Source organism: Diospyros lotus, chromosome 6 (assembly GCF_014633365.1).
Source record: "Diospyros lotus cultivar Yz01 chromosome 6, ASM1463336v1, whole genome shotgun sequence".
In the NCBI taxonomy this organism is placed as follows: domain Eukaryota; kingdom Viridiplantae; phylum Streptophyta; class Magnoliopsida; order Ericales; family Ebenaceae; genus Diospyros; species Diospyros lotus.
Window position 1 is genome coordinate 6834913 of NC_068343.1, and position 20436 is coordinate 6855348.

General features: G+C 36.8%; 3 protein-coding genes across 5 annotated transcripts; 1 reads left to right on the forward strand and 2 right to left on the reverse strand.

Annotated features, from left to right (window-relative positions):
* Positions 1-1613: 1613 nt before the first annotated feature.
* LOC127804825 (uncharacterized) lies at positions 1614-11280 on the forward strand. 3 transcript variants are annotated; one of them, XR_008023749.1, is made up of 4 exons: positions 1614-1848; positions 2207-3693; positions 10665-10748; positions 10928-11270. XR_008023749.1 is itself a non-coding variant. In XM_052341855.1 (2 exons), the coding sequence occupies exon 2, from the start codon at positions 2369-2371 to the stop codon at positions 3455-3457; it is 1089 nt and encodes a 362-aa protein (XP_052197815.1). In that variant the 5' UTR covers positions 1614-1848; positions 2207-2368; the 3' UTR covers positions 3458-4008. The 3 variants fall into 3 exon arrangements, 1 of the variants encoding a protein (XP_052197815.1); XR_008023748.1 differs by having other exon boundaries at positions 10665-11280; XM_052341855.1 differs by lacking the exons at positions 10665-10748; positions 10928-11270 and having other exon boundaries at positions 2207-4008.
* Positions 4449-14666, reverse strand: LOC127803722 (uncharacterized). The gene is made up of 9 exons (XM_052340159.1): positions 14515-14666; positions 12588-12682; positions 7181-7256; positions 6341-7110; positions 6116-6220; positions 5220-6026; positions 5011-5129; positions 4613-4916; positions 4449-4480 (listed from the first exon to the last, which is right to left on the reverse strand). The coding sequence occupies exons 1-9, from the start codon at positions 14664-14666 to the stop codon at positions 4449-4451; spliced, it is 2460 nt and encodes an 819-aa protein (XP_052196119.1).
* A 1792-nt stretch (positions 14667-16458) lies between these two features.
* LOC127803069 (peroxidase 51) lies at positions 16459-18461 on the reverse strand. The gene is made up of 4 exons (XM_052339087.1): positions 18088-18461; positions 17789-17989; positions 17492-17657; positions 16459-17014 (listed from the first exon to the last, which is right to left on the reverse strand). Exons 1-4 carry the CDS (start codon positions 18307-18309, stop codon positions 16608-16610), a joined length of 996 nt encoding a protein of 331 aa, XP_052195047.1. The 5' UTR covers positions 18310-18461; the 3' UTR covers positions 16459-16607.
* Positions 18462-20436: the final 1975 nt, after the last annotated feature.

Consider the following 20436-nt stretch of genomic DNA (forward strand, 5'->3'; position numbering starts at 1 on the left):
TCAGCGGACAGCGGTGTACTAAAATGGTTTTCATGAATATATTTATTTATCGTTAGACATTCGATCGAATCTTCAATGATCAGCTCAGACTGCAGGTGCAGTGCAGCCCTCAATTTGCAGCCCCTTAGGGGCGTCTTGTCATGTCCGATCACTCAAGTCTGCTCTTTTGTCTTATGATGTCCCAAACAATATGGGATTGGGAGTGGGGCATGATATGACGATCGATGATGATGAACACTGATATTTTGTTTAAAATTCTAATGGAGTTTGAGCGGGCCGGGATTATTAATTTCATATATCCAACTCTCTTTAAAAATTATTTACTAATTTAAAATTCCATCCTAATATTTTTCCATTAATAAGACTTTTTATTGCCACTCAAAAAAAAAAAAAAAAAACTGTAATATATATGTCATCAGAAGCAAATGGTGACATAGTAAAAAAAAAAAAAAAGAGATAACCACCAAAAAATTCCCTTCCAGAATAAAATATCAGATATCCAACTGTGTTGTAACATATTACACATCCATTAATGTTGCAGCCACATCACTAAAAACAGAGCATGGATGTACGTACAGTTAAAATAGCCACAATATGACTCATGCACGATCATGGATACAACTTGTAGCCTAGCTAACAAGCTTTATGCTATAATTTAACAACATCATCAGAAGTAAGCTTGCGGGAGGGCCAACCAAGGCAGGCAAGACAATGATGTTGGAGGCAGTCCCTAAGCAAGTTTTTACACCAAGATGGCAAAGCCAACCAAAGCCGCGTGGAAGGAAATAGAAGAATATGGTGATGTATTGAATTGTGAAGGAAGCAGAGCCACCAACACCCACAAAGAATAAAAGTCAAGGGTCTCTACTCGAATGATTGATTCATGCATTAACAAAATTAGAGAAAAAAGTGGGATTCTTCATATCAGGAGTAATCAAAAGCACCAATTCCTGTCATGTAATAGCAACCAAGGAATAATCTTGAAAAAGGTGAATGGTACTCTCCCTAACCTCATAGTCATTCCAAAGGCGCTCTCTCTTATATAGAATGAGCCAAATTCACCAGATTAATTAGAAGTGAATTAGTAGAGGCATGCCATGAAAAAATCAGAAGTTGATGACCCTAATTAAACAATGTTTCAAAAGAATTTATAAGTAATTGAACTAAAATAAGATTCCTTAAAAAAATATACAATATTATAATATGTGCGTGTCCCATTTTTAAGAAAACACTCTCTATTTTGGTAGACGTCATGATCATGCCACTAATGAATGTGATAACCCTCTAAATTTAATTAAGATTATTCAGTGTATTTTTACCTAAAAATAAACGTGTATAATAAATAAAAATGCAGTTTAAGGAGGTATGCTGCTAATCCAAACATGGCCGGGAAGTTGGACCGGTTTTAGGAAAAGTGGGCCGGAGCCGGACCTGCTAACACAGGCGTCAGGTTCGGAGCAAAGAACAAAAGGCAACTGGGTGGGTGGTGGTTGGCTCCGATCCAATGCATGATTGGGTTTGAATTTGGATCTGGATCTGGATCGGGATTGGGATTGGGATTGGGATTTGGGGGAACGCCCAAAACCAAAAAGAACCTCAACAGAACAAACCGCTCCTCTCCTCTCCTCACTCTCTACTTCGCTCGCACTTCGTAATACGCACGTGCGCCTTTGACCCCCTCGCGACTCCACCAAGAAGCTTCGATACCCCTTCCCCTTCCCCTTCCCCATGGGTCACTCGCTTGCCCTAATCGCTCTCTCTCCTCAATCAGGTCAGCTCCTCACTGCTAATTGATCGAATAATTCACCGGAGCTTCGACCAATTAGGCGCCGTGTTTCGTCGATTCAGGTCAGTTCCTCTTCTCACTTCCAATGCTGTCACTGTTTCCATGTTTAATTGGCTTTCGTATGCTGCTTTCCTTCTCTGATCGAAGACGAGGGCTTTCATCCTGAACTTGAATTCTGGCCGCGCAGTTTCCGAATGCTCGATTCGATTTCGATTTCGATTGCTGTTGCTGTTTTGTTTTGACTATTTTGTCTGATATTGAATTCAGTAGCGAAAGTTTTGTATATTTACGTATGCTGGTTGTTTGCTTGAATGTAGTGTGTGATTGATGCGATTTGGGTTATTGATCAGTAAATTAAAACCAATCAGCTTGTTTTGAGGTTTAATTATTATTATCCGGGTTTTGTTTATTTTATTACAGAATGAGATGGTGCAGTTTGCTTCTGCTGTAACTGTGGACTTTCCTCGTTGAAGTTTTCCTTGGGATAGAAAGACATACATTAGGGTTTTGGATCGGGAAGTGGGTGCACGGATTCTCCAATGTGATGGTGTCTTTGAGAGTTTGTTCGGAATTTTAGGTCTGATGGTAGCGAGAAATTCAAAAATGAAAATGCAGGTGGCTCAGCATCCCTCCCGAGTAGACACTTTACAATTGAAACTCCAAATCCAGAGGAAGCTTGGGAAAGAGAAAGCAGAGAAATACTTTCATCTTTTGAATCAATACTTGAGTTTTAAGATTAGCAAGTCAGAGTTTGACAGGCACTGCATTCTGGCAATTGGGAGACAGAACATCTGTCTCCATAATCAGCTTATCCAATCAATTATAAAAAATGCATGTACTGGTAAGACTCCCCCACCTAAAGGGAGCAAAACAGACAGTTTGTTGAAAGTGCAAAATGGGCATCAAAGAAGTAGTCTTCAGTCAATCTGTAGAGATGTGTTTCCTCAGTCTCCACGGAAGGGAAGGACGCCTAATCTTCGGGATAGAAAGTTTAGGGATCGTCCAAGTCCTCTTGGGCCACATGGGAAGACCCACAGTATTGAATGTGAGGATTCTGTTCCTAAAACTCAGGAACAGCAAAGTGTGGAGCTGCTCTCTTTAGGTAGCAGGCCACCTCCTGAAGTGAACTCTGTTGAAGAAGGCGAAGAGGTTGAACAAGCTGCTGGAAGCCCTAGTATTTACAGTAGAAGCCCTGTCACAGCTCCACTCGGTATCTCCATAAACGGGAAAGAAACGAGGAAAGTGCTGCGTAGTGGATCAGCAACTGCCTTTTATATTGACTCCTGTCTCAACAGCAGTGGGCTGCCGAATAACAGTTCTCTGAAGGCTAGATTGGAGCAGAAGTTCGAGACGGAGGGCTTGAAAATTTCAATGGATTGTGTTAACCTGTTGAATAACAGTCTGGATGTTTACCTAAAGGGATTGATAAAGCCATGTTTGGAATTAGCTGGTTCAATTTCTGTGAATAAGCACTCAAGTGAGGTATGCAATCAGGTGATGCTCGGTTTAAATAGGATGCATCCTGTGAGATATGTACAAAAAGCAAACAGACCCATTTTTGCATCCTTGTTGGATTTCCGGGTTGCAATGGAATCACATCCCAAGAGGCTAGGAGAAGATTGGCAAGTGCAACTTGAGAAGATTTGCTTGCATGCATCAGATCAAGAATGACTTCAAATTGAATGGCACATGATTTTGGTGGGACAATATTTTCAACTTCATCCCAGAGATAATGTGTTATTGTGATTCTTGAGTTGAGACCATTCTAACAATGATGTTGACCTCACATTTTTTATGAACAATGCTGAAGAGTTTACGTGGTTAAAGCTATGGAAATTTTGGATCAAAGCAATTAGGATGTGTATAATCTCAGTGCTGATTGTTTCTGAAATGGGACAACATACATGGTAAAGTATAAATGTATTGGCTCCTGTAAAAATCTAGCCAGAAAAGTAGCTCATTGCCTCTCCCAATTTGTATAATTTGTTCATCTTATTAACTTCTTCACTAATAAAATGTTATTGGAGTTGCCAAAAGTTTCTAATGTTGGATTATGATTAATTATTATTATTTGAATAAAATATCCTTGTTGTGCTTTTGTATATTTCATACTAGATAAACAACAACAATAACATATCAAGTCTTAATCCCACTATGTGGGGTTCGTTACATGAATTCTAACTCGCCAATCATTTATATCTTTGGCCTTATTTTTGTAAGACCTTTATAACTCATATCCAGTGTTATTAAAGGCGCAAGGCGCACTAAGGCGCACAAGGGTCTTGGAGCTTGAGGCGCAAGGCGCAAGGCAAGGCGTGAGCCTGGTGGAACTAGGCGCAAATTAATAAAAATAAAATAAAATAAAAATATATGTCCTAGTTAAAGAAAAAAGTATAAAATAAGTCCTAACTTCTAATAATATTTTAACAAGCATGTTATAAAAAAAATAAAAAATTCAACATATGCTAACTACTAAGAGAAATAAATATTAAAACAAGTTACATACCTGTGAATTCCAGCACAACAAATCCAAACATATTTCAGCAACCAAAATATAAGTATCACGGAAGTTCAAAAAATTTGTAAGAAAAGTCTTTAACTAAAATTAGATTAAATCCAAAAGAGGTTTGTAGATCTTAAATCCTAATTAAGATTAGATAATCTAAAAATCATCCTCATTGTCAACATCAAGATCTAACATTTCCATATTCCCATCATCAGAAACATCATCTCCAATATCCTCTTCTTCCACATCATATCTCTCTTCCTCTTCTTCTTCATCAGGTTCAATTGGAGCATTTGAAGTAGAAGTAGCCCTTCTTCTACTCTTTGTCAAATTTAGAGTTGGAGCATTTGATCTAGTTGCATAGTGAGCTTTTTCAACACCAGAAGCTCTAAAAACATCAGCCCATGTTAAATCATCGCCCTCATGTACAAGTTCATTATCTGAATCATCAAGTTGGTCAATTGTCCCAAGCAACCACTCATTACTTTCATCAATTTCATCCAAGGAAATGGGATCTATTGATTTACGTAAATTGAAGCGACGTCTCAAAGCTCTATTATACTTCACAAATACCAAATCATTAAGACGTCGTTGCTCCAATCGGTTTCTCTTTTTGTTATGAAGCTGCCATAATAATTAAATTAGAATTAGTAAGTTAAAAGATATAAGAAATCATCTAGTTAATACTTAATATTACTAATAAGATTGAAATGCTTACATACTCAAAGATACTCCAATTTCTTTCACAACCTGAAGAGCTACAAGTGAGACTACAAATCTTCATGGCAAACTTTTGCAAATTAGGGGTTCCAGTGCCAAATTGAGACCACCATTCAACTGAGAAAAACACATACAAATTAGCAATTAAAAATATAGATTATTGATCTAATTCTAATCTAAATTAGATAATTTAGAAAACCGTGTTACCTGGTGATAATTGATTCCTTCCTCTAATACATATTTGTTTGCCAAATAACCCTTCAGAATTCTTATAAAAGCTCAACTCCTTTGAAAGTTTGTCTTGCACTTCTGCGGTGGGAACCAGCCTCTCTATGCAAGCATACAACCCTTCAATAACCTCGTTGTCTTCTCTAATACTTTCATTTGAGTAAAAAAATGCTGGATTCAAATAATATTCAGCTGCATGTAAAGGACGATGCAACTGAAGATTCCATCTCTCATCAATGATTTCAAATATTTTCTCGTATTTGCTCTCATCATCAAAAGATTTTGCAATGGCTTCTTTTGCCCTATCCATAGCCTCATAAATATAAGGCATAGCAGGTTTGTCCTCATTATCCACTACTCTAAGCACCTTGACAAGAGGCCCAGACACCTTGAGAGCAAAAAGAATATTTTTCCAAAATGATTCCTGGAGCACTGTTTGAGCTGCTTGCTTACCTCGTGTTTCCTTTGCAAATCTAGAGTTAGTCCACTCTTCTGAAGTGAACATCTTCCTCAAATTAGCTTTTTGTTTATGAAATCTTGAAAGGGTGAGGAAAGCTGTGGCAAACCTTGTTTTTCCAGGTCTTAGCATCTCTCTTTTTTGTGTAAATGATCTCATCATATTTAATACTTGTGCAGAGCTATATAGGTACCCATTGACTGAACATGCCTTCTGAAATGTGCTCTTAAGTCTAGGAATTTTAAAAATGTCCTCCAACATCAAGTCCAAACAGTGGGCAGCACACGGCGTCCAATACAAATTCTTGTGCTTAGTCATTAAGAACTCTCCTGCAAGACATTAATTCAAGGAAAAAAATAGTCCTTAATTTCAGTAAAAGTTAAAAAGAAAAAAATAAATTAGTAAAAGTAAAACTTACCAGCTAGAACATTCGCTGAAGCATTAGCAGTTACAACTTGAACAACATTTGCTTCTCCTATCTCCTCCACAAATCGGTCAAGCAATTGGTAAAGTTTCATTCCATCTTTAGCATAGGAAGATGTATCAATAGATTCAATAAACACACTCCCTTTCGGACTATTTACCAAAAAGTTGAGTAAAGACCTATCTCACTTATCCTTCCAACCATCACACATGATTGTACATCCATATCTTACCCATTCCTCCCTATGACTCTTCATAATTTCTTTTGTGTGTTCCACCTCTTTCTTAAGATAAGGTACTCTAACCTCATGAAAACTTGGGGGTTTCATTCCCGGACCAGCTCGCCCAACAGCCTCCATCATTGGCTTAAAACTAGGGTAATTGACTGCATTAAATGGTATACCAGCTTCATACATCCATCTACTAAACCAAACACATGCATTCTCTCTCAACTCTTTATTGACATGACTTTCTATTGTAGTTTGCTTTCCTTTTGCATCCTTTTGACTACTCACTTTAGGTTTAGCAGATAAAAACAAATCAAGAGGCCCTCTTTGTTGTTGCCTTTGTTTTTTTTGTTGCATAGATGATGCTTGTCCTTGCATAGGCCTTTTACCACGGTTTTGGAAGGCCCCTACGTCCATTTCATCATCAACATCATCTCCTAGTGTGTCTATATCATCAAAATCTGGCATATCATCAAAGTCATTCTTCCCTTTCTTTTTTGACATAAACTCTATAATTTCGTCTCTAACATGAGGAGGACATTTTGAACAAATTTCAGCATTCCTATAACCTCCAGCAAGGTGCTGTTTGGCTCGGTATACACCTCCTTTGGTTAATTTCCCACAAAAATTACATTTGAAAGTGTTAAGGTCATTGGGATTTACCAAACTATGATATTTCCATGCTGGATCTTTTCTTCTACCAGCAGAACTACTATCAGGATTAGGATCAATAGTGTTGGATGTCATTTTAAATTTTTGATTCCTGCAAGATACACAACATGTCAACAACAATACCACTCACTCTAAAGACCATCTTAAGGAAAAAAAAATACCGCAAAGGGTCATTTGTCATTGCAGCTATGCAGCTCATGGGGTTGAGTGCTGATGCAGTTGACCTTGACCACTGTTCTATTTATGAACAGTATTGAACTGGCAGAATTGCTAAGGCCTAAGGGTCATTGGAGCCATGCAACTCATGCTACTAAGAGCTGCTGATCACTATTCTATTTATAGAATAGTAATAAACTGTTAGGAACTTAGGAGTAATAAAATAACTCTTCCAAGAACAAATAAATATCCAACAACAATAAGAAATCAGCAGTTGCTGGCAGCTGGCTTGCTGCCCTTTGTGTTGAAACTTGTAACTTGAAACTAGAAAATAAATAAAGAAAGGAGACAACAATGAACATACCTGGAAACCGTTTGTTGTTTCCTTTGTTTGATGTTTGTTGTTTCCCGTTGCTAATAGCTATGCTGAGAAGGGAGATGATGCAGTAGGCTAGCCGCTAGTAGCTAATAGCTATGTTGTCGGCTGTCCGTTTGAAGAAGAGATAGTAGAGTAAGAAGGGAGATAAGTTGTGTAGCAGCTATAGCTGTGTTGTCCGTTTGAAGAGGGCAAGAATAGCCGAGAAGGGTGTTGTCCGTTTGAAGAGGGAGAGGAGAGCCAAGAAGGGTGGTTGTGCAGCTTGTCCTATCTGTTTGAATAGGGAGAGGAGAGAAGAGCGAGAAAGGAGGGCTATGCCGTTGCAGCCGTCCGTTTGAAGAGGGAGAGGAAAGCTGAGAAGGGGGGAGGAGTTCTGGTTGTCTTGGAGCTGTGTCGTGACTGCCGTGGAGAGGAATAGTCGAGAATAGAATAGAAGGGAGAGGAGAGGACAGCAGCAGACTTTTGGGATTTCTTCTGTTTTAAGTCTCTTTGAATTCAGCTTTTCAGAATATATTGTTTTCTTTTATTTAGGTATAATTTGAAATAAGATTAGATTTGATTAAAATATTGCAAGAAATACTAAACTTAAACTAAATTAAACTGAAATTCAATTAAAACAAACTAGGCGCAGCCTTGGGCGCCTAAGCCCAAGGCTGCGCCTGAGGGCTTGGATGCGCCCAGGTGCGCCTGGGCAGATCTCGCCCGCCTGGGCGGGTTCTAGGCGCCAGGCTTGCGCCTAGTATCAAGGCGCGCCTAGGCGCATGCCTAGGCGCGCCTTTAATAACACTGCTCATATCATACTTAGGAGTCTCCCACCAATTTTTTCTTGGTCTTCTTAAATTCTCATTGTCTAGAATTAATGTTGTTTGATACGAGAAGTTTTATGCTAGTTGTTGACTACCAAATGCAACCACAACCCACCACCTTTATCCAAGCTTGGGGTTGGCTATGACTGTGTTATTAAAGGCGTGCCTAGGCGCAAGGCGCACCATGGGCGCCTGGAATGCTTCTAGGCGGGCACACACTAGTAAGGCACGCCTAGGCCCAAGGCACCTTGGGCTTAAGCGCACTTGGACTTTTTTAATTGCTTTTTAAGTTTTTTATTTTACTGTTTATTACTTTATTTAATTTTTTATTGTTTACGGTTTATATTTATTGCTTCAACTTCAAATTATTTGACAATGGGTAAAAAGGCTACTACTTCAAATGCTCCAATTAAATTTGAACTTGATGAAGATGGAGAGGGAGATGATGTGGAAGAAGAGGATATTAGAGATGATGCTTCTAATGATGAAAATATGGAAATGTTTGATCTTGATGATGAGGATGATTTTTAGATTATTTAAAATGCATAATTAGTTAATTTTAATTAAGTTTTAAAACCTATAAATTGTTTAAGATTTAATTTAAGTTGACTTAAAGATTTTTAAATTGTATCTTTTGACGTTTTTTATTGTTCTTTTCATTAATATATGTTGAATTTTTTAATTTTCTTGATAACATGCTTATGAATATGTTATTAGGAATTAGAACTATTTATACCTTATTCTTCAACTAGGATATATATTTTTTTATTTGTTTTTTAATTAACATGCGCCTAGTTCCATCAAGCCCACGCCTCGCCTTGCGCCTTAGGCTGCAACACCTTTTTGCACCTTAGTGTGCCTTGGGTCTTAATAACACTGGGCTATGAATAGAAATCTATAAATACAGAGCCATATTTCATGCCAGATATTGTGAAAAATTAAGATAATGTTTTTGTACTGTGTAATTATTTAATTTATTTGGTACTCTATTTATCTTTAGCTTAGACTCTACTAAATTACAGGAATATTCAGTTTACTAAATTTCTGGTGTGATAGTATTAATATAAAATGATCAATATAGTTATACTTCATATTGTGGAATTTTTGCTTTTGGTTATTGGCAGTCAATTGAAAAACTAGGATATATTGTGTTTTTCTTTTCTTTTTTTGGGCGGGGTTGGGGGCTTGATGGTGTTTGGTTAATACTGTGGACCAAATAAAATGCATGATTTATAGGTCTCTCTATATGTACACCATGTTTGTTTTCTTATATAACAGTTTTGATGTTTTGAATGCAAATTTGAATGCTTCGAAGATTCTGCTGGTAACTAGCTAAGAATTGTTCAAATTTTTTTTTTCCCATATGCCCTAGTATGTCATTTATCACTGCTTTATGGTGCTTGTCAATTGGAAAAAAAAATAAAAAAGAAAGAAAATAAATCAGGGCAGTTTTTCCGAGTGAAGCCATGTTGTAAATGATCTTTTAGCATTTTTACTTATGTAGTATTTACATTAGATAAGAATAAATCATTTCATAATCATCAAGTATTTTACAGTAAATCCAAAGTTTAGTATGTGGCAGTCATTCTTTTCCCCAAGTTTTACACTGTTCATAGTTGCCCTTTTTTCCTTGCATGATTCTTCATTTTCTCCTCTTGATATAGGGTGGAAAGGATTTTCTAATGCTATTGAATTGACCATGTTGTTCATATGTGGGCATTTAGTGGCATTGCTGCTGGTGATATTCATTGTTTAGTGTACCAACTTACCCCTTCACATTTGCTGATACCACATTACGGCATTACCACATTACCGCTTTTAATTTATGATACTAGAAATTGTCTAGAAGACGTGCAAGGGATTTATTACCACCATGTAGATTATGAGAACTCTTTGCTATTCACCTGCAAAAAATATTCTAAAATATTGTGAGTTGACTCACTTTAAATATTAAAAGAGAGGAAGCTATGGAGAAAGAGAACCGTTGGCAGTAAATGCTAATAGGCCATGAACAACACTCTTTATTTTCTGAGCCTTGTCCTTAAATGTCAAAATTTTAAAGTAGAAATTACTCAGCTTCGGTTTAATTTAGCAACTCAAGAATGAGTATTTATCTATAATTTCTAAATTGTCTTGTTGCTTTACATTCCATTACACAATCTAGTGCAATTTTGGAAGTACTGTCTTATTTAGACACTGTTCATGTTTCATATGCTGCATCATCACCTAATCTGTATATGCACTTTTGTTGATAGGGTCAGTATGTATTCTAACTTCACCTTTGAGATGGTGAATTATTTTTAACAGGGAAGGATGTGCATAGAGGCAGGAAGTCAGTGAAGTCCATAGATGTTACTTCCGAGTGGCTTGCCCATAAATGTTATCTAAAAGGTGTCAGCCTGCTATATGTAATTGTTCTCTACAGCAAGAAGCTATAATTTGATGGAAACTGCTTATTAAAGAAGTTATTTTGGTTTAGTGGTGGATTTTTCTTTTTGTTGAAACATCACATATGTGCACATATTTTTTTAAGGACTGATTTTTCTTTCTTGGGTCCTGTCTACTCACAGGAATATACACAGGCAGTAGGATCTAAGCTTCAGCAAGAGTCACATCGATACCTATGCCTGTTGTGCTTCACAAAGAATTTGTTGGTTTCACTTCAATTTTAACTTCCATCTTTGAAAGTTGTGTTTTCATGTTGTATAGGCTGGTATCACAATATCAACTATGTGATGAAACATAACTATATCAATTATTTTTGTTCAACACCATCTCACGAAACTTTTCTATATGAAGATGGTGCTGAAACTACATTTCCTCGGCAGAGGGTTGTGTTAGGAAGGGCATCAGGTGTATTATTTTGCCACATTGTTCTTTTGCATAAATTTGTATTATGAATGTGACTTTTAGAAGTTAATTGACATTATGATTACCATGCCACCTAAACTTGGTTAGGACCTAACCAAGGTGCTGTTGATGATGATGATATTTGAAAACAAGCACACTTGCTACTTTGCCCATTATTTTTCCTAAGAGATAATATTTTATGTACGTTCAAAATTGTCATCTGCCTCAATTATTCCTAAGAGTCAATTTGGCTCTGTTTCTGCATCTATTCCATGTCTATATTCCTTGTTAAGACCTCCATAGATCGAATGGTAACTGAATCAAATTTCCTCTCCTAATATGACTTCTTGAAATCTGGCTTCAAGTTTTGCCTGCTTCCTGAAAATTATTGAGTCTTTGCATTTGGAGATGGGAAGTTATTATGGTCTGTGAGATACCACATGCAACACTTATGGGTTAACTCTTGTTAGTTATTGCAAAATAGTTGAATTTGCAAAGAGAGGATAATGACTAGCAATGGCTTAAGATTGGACTAACATTGTGTGGAATCATTGTCATGCTGAATAGAAGTATCTAGTCCTCGGTGGATAGTATTGCAATCTGTGTGCTTTTGATTGCTTTTCTGTTTCCATTATCCAAGATACCAAAATTAGCCATCTGGTCGTGTACTTAATGTGGAACGCACTTACTCGCACTGTACTCATGACTATTGACTAACTTTTTCTTGTTTGGGGGCTGATGTTTGGGTTTGATTCCCCTCGTTTTGTAATTGACACACTCATCATGGATTTCTCAATTGGTCGCTGCTTCTGCCTCTAGGTAGCAGCAGCTCCTTCCCGTTTGACAAAATGTTCTGTTTTTATTTGTGGTTTTCATTTAACTCCGCTGGTTTATGGTCTTACAAGCCAAGTGTTTTGCTAGTGATCAAGACTGAAGTTATGTTAAAAGTGATCATTCTTTTTTCGGATTGAATTTATCCTTTGGGGGGCTTTCTTTTGATCAGGTCCTGTTGTTCTTGCAGTTGAATTTCGACAAACATTGGTCTCATTGACTTGAAGTCTTGAATAGCATATCAGTGTTCTTTGGGCTAATAATTCTCTTGAACAATAGATCTTAATTGTGATTGACTATTTATTTAAGCAATAAACATTGCTGTTTCATCTGTTGGGAATTAATAACTAATCTCGTGACATTCCTTCTGTGATACTGATAAATGATATTATGTTGAAGTAAAATTTACAGTATTATGAGTCTTAAACATATTATATTTTAATTTGCCCTTTTTTAATAATTCTCATTTTGTCTTTTTAATTTGCCTTCCAGTTGAAGTCCAACTGAAGTTTTTTTTTTTTCTTAACGGTGTTGTTCAGTGGCCTTTACCTCTAACAGCTGAAGTGACTTTTGGTAAAGCACGATTGAACTCTGTAAATTCTTTTGGATTTACTGACTGAATATTGTTGTTTCTGATGTAGAATCTGATAAAATTACCAGTAAAACATAAAGCAGAATGATTTGTCATGTTTGTTGATTATTGAAAGCAGCAAAAAAAGGAACAGAAGAAATACCAATACACAAGTGTTATATTAACATGAACTTACATTACAGCCAAAAGAATTAAGAAAAATTTGGTGAGAAGCTCTTAAATATGACATAAATTATAATGTCTTTACAGAAAATGTAATTAAGAGGGTGATCTAATGTTAAAATTATTTCTTTGTGATAAGAAGTTCCAACGTTCAAGCTGTGGAATACTTTTATTTTTATTTATGGGAAATATAGTTATGGAGAATGCAATAGACTCTATTTAACGTGATTAAAAATTTGACATTGCGTTGTTTTTTAACTCACGTAATTTTGAGAGAGAATGGGAGTGAGGTAAAAGCGTGTTTGGTTGCAATTTTGGAGCCCATTACATCAAAGATTGTTTCAATTACCTTTTTACCCTCCATTTTTGTTAACACCCAGCAAACTAAAAAAATATTTTATTAACACTCAAAAAATAAAAATAATATTTATTAACCCCCAAAAAAATAAAAAAATAAAATATTTTGTTAACACCCAAAAAATAAAAATGTTTTCTTAACAACTAAAAATGAAAATATTATCTTATTAGAACCCAAAAATAGAAATATATTTGATTAACACTCAGAAAAATAAAAAATATTTTATTAACACCAGAAAATAAAAATAATATTTTAGTATTTTTTTTGTCTAAGGACATTTTTATCATAGAGTTAATTTTTTATTCCATTGTATCCATGTTGTAGTGTATCAAACATAATAATGGATGGAATAATCATTTCATTTTTTATCATACCAAACATGAGAAGGGAATAGATTCCATTCCTTTTCTATTTCCACTCCCATTCCCATTCCCTCTATTTCTATTAATTCCAGTGAACCAAATGGGCCCATAGATACATGGCTCGGCAAATTGACATTCACAAATGGAGGAATAGAAATTCACTATGTGAATAATGGGATTACAAAAGCGATAAACTATCTCACTCTCAACCCTAAAGTCACAATACATGCAGACTCACAATCTCATTAGAATTCACTATTCTTTAAATTGCTTCACATTACTTAATGTCTCACAACTCTCACCACATTTTGATAATCAGATATTCACTTATTTATAGATAAAATTAGATAAGTCAGAAATCTAAAACTTACTATCTCTATTATACTTTAGATTGTGTTATCCATATTTGAATTAAAGGAAATCTCAATAATTATTATAATAAAACTAACCTATTATTGATAAATTTAGATGATACCATTACTCCTAAAACTATTCTTACCCTCAAGTAGGGTTGGCAATAAGCCGAGCTAGGCCTACCTCAAGCTCGGCTCGATTGATTTTAGCTTGGCTCATAGCTCGGCTCGAGCCTGATATGAGCTGATTTTTTTAGCTCGAGTTTAGCTCGATGATGATTACGAGCTGGCTCGGCTCAACTCGGTTTGAAATTGACTATCACCTTACTTTTATTTATATATATATTTAAATAATATATGTTATATATATTTATTTATATTTAAATAATATATTTATAAAATCATTAAGTATATATTTATATTATTGAGTATTAAGTAATAAATATTTTTTTATATAATAAATTTATAAAATTAATATATATATATAAGTATATCGAGCTGGTTCGTGAGCCAAATGAGTCGAGCTAATGGTAGCTCAAGCTCCACTCATTTATTAAATGAGTCAAATATTTGAGCTCAAACTTGGCTCATTTGTATCATGAGGTAACTTATTGAGCCAATTTTCGAGTCAAGTCTTGAGCTAACTCACGAGTAGCTTGGCTCATTGCCAGCCCTACCCTCAAGTCCATCCACGTTGTCTATGATTGAACTTGGCATCTTCTTGCTCATTAGCTTCTTCAACTTGACAACTCTCAGAACAAAATAATTTTCAACAATAGTATCTCGGTGCAAATTCTCCATCACAATTGTAATGAAGTCCCTTCTTTCATCTCTTCAGATGTCAATCTTTTCATATTTGATAAATCCAGATATATAGTATTGATGTGGATAAATTTGACTTCTACTGCTAAAGCAATTGCACATCTCTTCCGGATGATGCCAAATGCACTCACTTCTATTTTGGAGTATTGTGCAATTAAAAAAAAAAAAAGAGAGAGAGAGAGAGAGATTCAGCTTGAAATACCCAGCCAACAGGATTATTGCCAACAATCAAACAAGAAAATTCTAACTCTTCTAATTTAGAAGCATTTGGATTTGTGATTCCACTACAAGATCATTCTGTTAATCATTATATTGATTGAATGAACTTTGAACGTGGTCATAGGTAGGGGTTATCATAATTTGATCGAAGGAATAGTTCACGTTAGCGAATATCTCTTTTATGGACTTCATTATTTGTCTCTTACCCATAGATATTGAAAGCACCCACTTGATCTTTAAGTTGCCAGCCTCTCTGATCTTCCCGCCTATGATACTGTGTACGATCTCTTGACAATTAAGGAGAATTAGTAACAATAGTATAGCTCCCGTATACCTGACCCACATGGTAGAATGGGGCTTGATATGTTGTTGCTGTGTAGTTAGCAGTAGTTTAATTCAAGGCGACCAACCTCCTAAAACAAAAGTAAACAAAAGTTTGATTCAAGAAACTAACCTCCTAAAACAAAAATTTGATTCAAGAGTCTTTGCTTGTTTGTTGGCTCTATAAATAGTAAACGATAACTACCTAAACTAAATCTACTTGTCCCATCCTAAAAAATTGCTGACTATCTAAACAGATCACAGTTGTCTGAAGAAATTGATTATTGTTATCTTGCTATACTGTAGGCCTCCATGTTAGGGCAATCCTGGAAGTCCTGTATAAAGGGAAACCTAGGTCCTATCTTAGCTCAAGCTGTTGTTGAAATTGCTCAATGGTTGGAGAACTCAGCACAACAAAGGCAAGGAAATAGAAGCATTGACACCATATGATAGGGGGAGTCCATATCTAGTCGAGCAAGGGATTGAGAAGTCCCTGTCGACCGAGCTGTGAAGGCGTTGCAGGCATCCTCGATCAAGGGCACCCTTCTGATGGTCTATAATGGCAATCGAGGCTCGGGTAAAGAGTTTTATGAGGTGAGTTGCAAAAACATTGGTACTGCAATTTGCTCTGGATAGGCACCAAATGTACTCAACCTTGCTGGGTTCAGGCTTGAATCCCGAACGGAGAGATTAAGATGAGGGTGGCAACTCCCAAGGTTGGCATGTGAAGAAATGTCAAGAGAAAAACATGTTGAAAATTATCTTGTCTCTTAGGGAGATCCACATAATTGAAATGGACGTTGATGTGAAAATCCAGCCTGGCATGTACACATGTATTGACAGTGCCAAGTTTCAAAACACGTTATTGGCCCATGACTATTTCAAAACACTCAATCACCAAGCATCTAGATTGAACCTTCGGTGCAACTGTACAGAAACGTGACACTCTCTAGCAGTCTCTCTTTGACACTTTCTAAATCTCATGCCGCTGAACTGGACATTTTTCTTGCTGTTAAATTTATGACATTTATTTGTAAGTAAAGTCCATATGAAATATGAATTGGGACTTGAGAAATGTAAATGTCTTTATCAGCGTCTGGCATCTGGGTTGGTTTGGTAAAGACTCTGAAGCCACACACAACTTCGCTTGACAGTCTTAGTTTTCAACCCTTATCTGGAAAAAATGGGCGGCTGAAGTGTGGTTGCATACATATGAATATGATCCGAATCAAATTTCAAACCATCAACTCCTTATATTATTACAAGATCATGTTACAGGACAGGATCAACACCAAGCCCATCACACTTAAGAATTTCTTTCTCATTACTTCAACCCAGCGAAATGGATTCGGGTTAAACTTTTTTTGCGATTTGTAATGATCAATTGAACCTGGCACAGTCACGTCGGATATTACCCTGGGACCCGGTCTTGACTCCTACCCTGCCCAGTTTGGTTATAGCGGAGATGAAAGCCTTCTGAAAGGCAGGGGAGTTGCGGGCCCAGGTATTGACAGTGGGCCTGGACCTGGGGTCGGTGAAGAGGACCTGGTCCGACGTGAAGAGGCCCTTCCCCTGCTGGAGATTCTTGAAGTACGTATTGTCGAAGGTGTTGGGGGTGTTTGGATCCATGTTTATGGCTATTCTTGGGTCCACATTCTTCGGGCACAACGACTTCAACTGGGCGGCGTATTCTTTGTTCAGGGTCGGATCCACCGCGCTCTGGCGGCTGAAATTGTATATCCGATTGGCGAACTTGCCGCAGTGAGAAAATCCCAGTGTATGCGCAGCTGAAAACGATGACAGCAGGACAATGGACAACTGTGAGAGCTCGCAAACAAAAGAATGAATAGGATTTATGCATTTTGACAAGCAATTGGTGCCAGCTAATTGTAGGAGGAGGAGATCAAACAAGGAGACCCCCTCTCTCAAGTAAGGACAGCTGCGGTGGCCGAATGAATGGGGTTCTTTTTGAGTTTTATATAAATTTAAACTCTAAGACAATCTAATATTGATTTGAGTTTCAAATTTTGCTACTTAATTGTAAAATAAAACTCAAATAATTTAATTTAATTAAGTTGGGATAAAGTTCATAAAATTTTAACTAGACTTGTAACGCACTAAAAATATAAGATCTATAAAATCAAACCAAACTTAATGCTACATTGAGTGATTCGGTTTCAATTTTGGAGCCTAGGCGAGGGCGCGAGCCATGGCCCATGAGAAAGTGTGAGCTTGCGAGTGTTGGTAGGGTGGGAAAGGCTTGCCTGAGAGAGCAATCATGTCCGTTTGAGTTAAGCCATTAGCAGCGAACAGGGCATCGAGCTGGTTCAAGTTGAAGGTCGGCTGAGGCAGCTTCCCATTTACGCTCGCCGCCGTCGAGCTCAGCCCATCCAACCTCCCCAGCTCCACCGCGTACGAAGGTCCCCCAGCCTGCAACCACCCACGAGCTCAAGTTTTAATTTCCTAATGGAAAATGATCGATAAAATAACACTAGTATTAGGCTAGCAGATTAATCAATTAATTATATATATCGATGAGAAGAAGGAAGCAGATAATTAACCAATGCAATCACATCTCGGGTGGCCATGGCGAGAATGTCGGCGCATGACACCTTATTACTGCAACCTGGAACGGCGTCCACCGCCGCCTTGGCTTTGATCACGGTGTCGAATCCGTCTCCGGCGAGCGACAGATTGTCCGGGTGATCCTTCTCCGCCTTCTTGTTCCCAGAAGATGCAACTATTACCGAAGCGTCACAACCCTATGTCATTTAAAAATAATTTCAATAAAACCCATGTCAAGATTTTCCTTATATAGAAGTGGTTTTGAATTAATCACTTATGATTGATTGGATGTTACCTGGACGAAGCAATCGTGGAAGAAGAGACGCAGAGTCGCCGGGACAGTAACAAAGGTTTGTTGAAACTTCTGTCTGACGGCGTTCCGAACGATGTTTTCGACATTCGGACAGACATTGGAGTAGTAGTTTCGTCTTAATTTCCCCGACGACAAGTGAGGGAAGAGACACAAGCCAAGACAGACCGACCAAACGGCTATCTTAACCAAATTGAGCTGACCCATTAATTCGTGATCGAGATTATAAGTTCATACGATACGAATTGCATACAAGATGGAGCCACAGATGCATATATATACACACACACACACACATGGGTAAGTACGGATAGCTTGTAATGTTAAGCCAATTTTGATTGAGAATCTTTCTGCAAAATATTGTACAATCAAGAAAGAGACAGTGATGTAATGTCATTTGAACATTGAGCTCACTGGCCGGCCGCCTCAATAGTCTTATATTTTTCTGCTAACTGCCCTCCATGTCGGAACTTAAGTAAAGAAAGGAAAAAGAAGTGGTCACAGTGGTGACTAAATGGACTCTAGAACGTGGCACTCACGTTAAGGCAGCTTCCGTGGGCTTCAAAGATTAAAACAAATTAAGTTAGTCGAATTAATTTTCTTCTCTAGCAGCACGGTTTAATTATGGATTGAAAAAGGAGCAATCGATCCGAGTGAACGTTGAGAGAAGGCTGAAAGGGCATTATTAATTAGAGGCTGTTTCTTTCAACTTCTATTAATTATGTAGGGAGAGGCTGCCACCAGAATGGGCCATACATTGATTGAGCAGCAAACGGTGAGTCTCAATCATTATAACCAGTTAACTTCTTGGGAGCAATTAGTCCTTTTCCATGCATGGAAGTGTAAAGGTAAAGAAAGCTCTCTTAAGGACATTTATTCCACCGAGAAAATTGCTGAGAAAAGGAAAAACAACGAAGAACGCTTCCGAATAGTCGACGGAGGAATCGGCTGGTCCAAACACCATGGCGCCTTAATAATATGCACTAAAACTGTAAAAGCTTTTGTTCTCGCACTTAATATGCACTAAAAGTAAGATGAAATCATCATACATCATAGCTTTATTCCAACACCACCAATATTTATGCATGTAACTAATTAAATCGAGAGTTTTTAAAAGCTTTGATACATATATATAGAACAACTAATTAATAAACCTATATATATAATCATTTATAATAAAATAAATCCTAGTCGGTTTATTCTTATAGTCAACCATCTAATTAGTAGTCTAAAGTTTATTCTGAAATTATTCTGTCTTTTAGCACTCCAAATTATTACATATATATAATCATGGAGTTCATGCATGTGATGGTCTAAATCAACAAGGCTGCTAAGTGGGGGTGGGGGGGCCAATCACTGTATAATAAACTCTTTTGCAAGAGAGGGAGCAGTTGAGTCTAAGATGATCAAATTATTAAGGATGGATGAATGGTGATTCACCTCATGTGTTAAGCATGAGTTTGGACTACCAAAAAAAAAAAAAAAAAATTGGTATTAGGTGTCACGCTGCCATCTCCATGTGAAGTAAGCTATTTGTTGGATACGTGGAAAGGGCAAAAAAAAAAAAAAAAAATCGTGTACATATCTTCTTGTATCATTTCAAATTAAAAAATGTCTAGACGTTAGATTGGTCATGTTAGTGCTGTTCTGGCACCATAAGATTCCGCCTTTCAAGCTTATAGTTAATTAATAATTTAATATCAGTAAGCTCACCGACAATGATAATATTAATAATATTTCGTGGGGGGTAGAGTCCGGGGATTCAGAGTTGAAGTTTTTTATTTTGAAAGGAAAATTATATATATATATATTCTTATTCTTACTGCTATGTCACGTGATTATGAACTATTTTGATGGATGTTGAAGGCTTGTTGGTAATGTATGGTCATAACTCATCAGTGAAATATATTATGCCGCATAAAAAGAATACAAATAAAAATATTTAAGAAAATTTCATTCTTGGTCTTTGGGTTGGGTTGATACTTTTCTTTTGATTTTGTCTTTTCTTTAACAAATTCTAGTTCCTAGCACAATTATAAATATGTTTATATTTGATTCTGAGTTTTTTTATATTTTATTTTGATTTTGATATACCTCCAATCAAATCAATTTAAGAGGATAATCTAAAATGGATTGGGCCATTAATGCCTGCCCCACTACTACTTATTTCAATATCTGTTAGAATAGAACCCCAAATGGGCTTGAAATGCATTAATTATTCTTCCCGGCCGCCAAGTAACAAGTTCTTATCCGGGTTAATTACACTGTGCATCCCTCAACTTTTATTAAAACTCGCTCTAACCCACAATTTTATGATGATCAATATGTTAATCC

Coding starts and splice junctions, on each gene's coding strand:
- LOC127804825 (XM_052341855.1), top strand. CDS start 2,369: ATGGTAGCGAGAAATTCAAAAATGAAAATGCAGGTGGCTCAGCATCCC.
- LOC127803722 (XM_052340159.1), bottom strand. CDS start 14,666: ATGGAGAATTTGCACCGAGATACTATTGTTGAAAATTATTTTGTTCTG. Junction 12,683..14,514: donor GGCAATGAGCCAAGCTACTC/GTGAGTTAGCTC, acceptor TAATTTTATCAG/ATTCTACATCAGAAACAACA. Junction 7,257..12,587: donor AGTCACTTCAGCTGTTAGAG/GTAAAGGCCACT, acceptor GTTCATAAATAG/AACAGTGGTCAAGGTCAACT.
- LOC127803069 (XM_052339087.1), bottom strand. CDS start 18,309: ATGGGTCAGCTCAATTTGGTTAAGATAGCCGTTTGGTCGGTCTGTCTT. Junction 17,658..17,788: donor CCCGAGATGTGATTGCATTG/GTTAATTATCTG, acceptor GGGTGGTTGCAG/GCTGGGGGACCTTCGTACGC. Junction 17,015..17,491: donor GGACATGATTGCTCTCTCAG/GCAAGCCTTTCC, acceptor CATCGTTTTCAG/CTGCGCATACACTGGGATTT.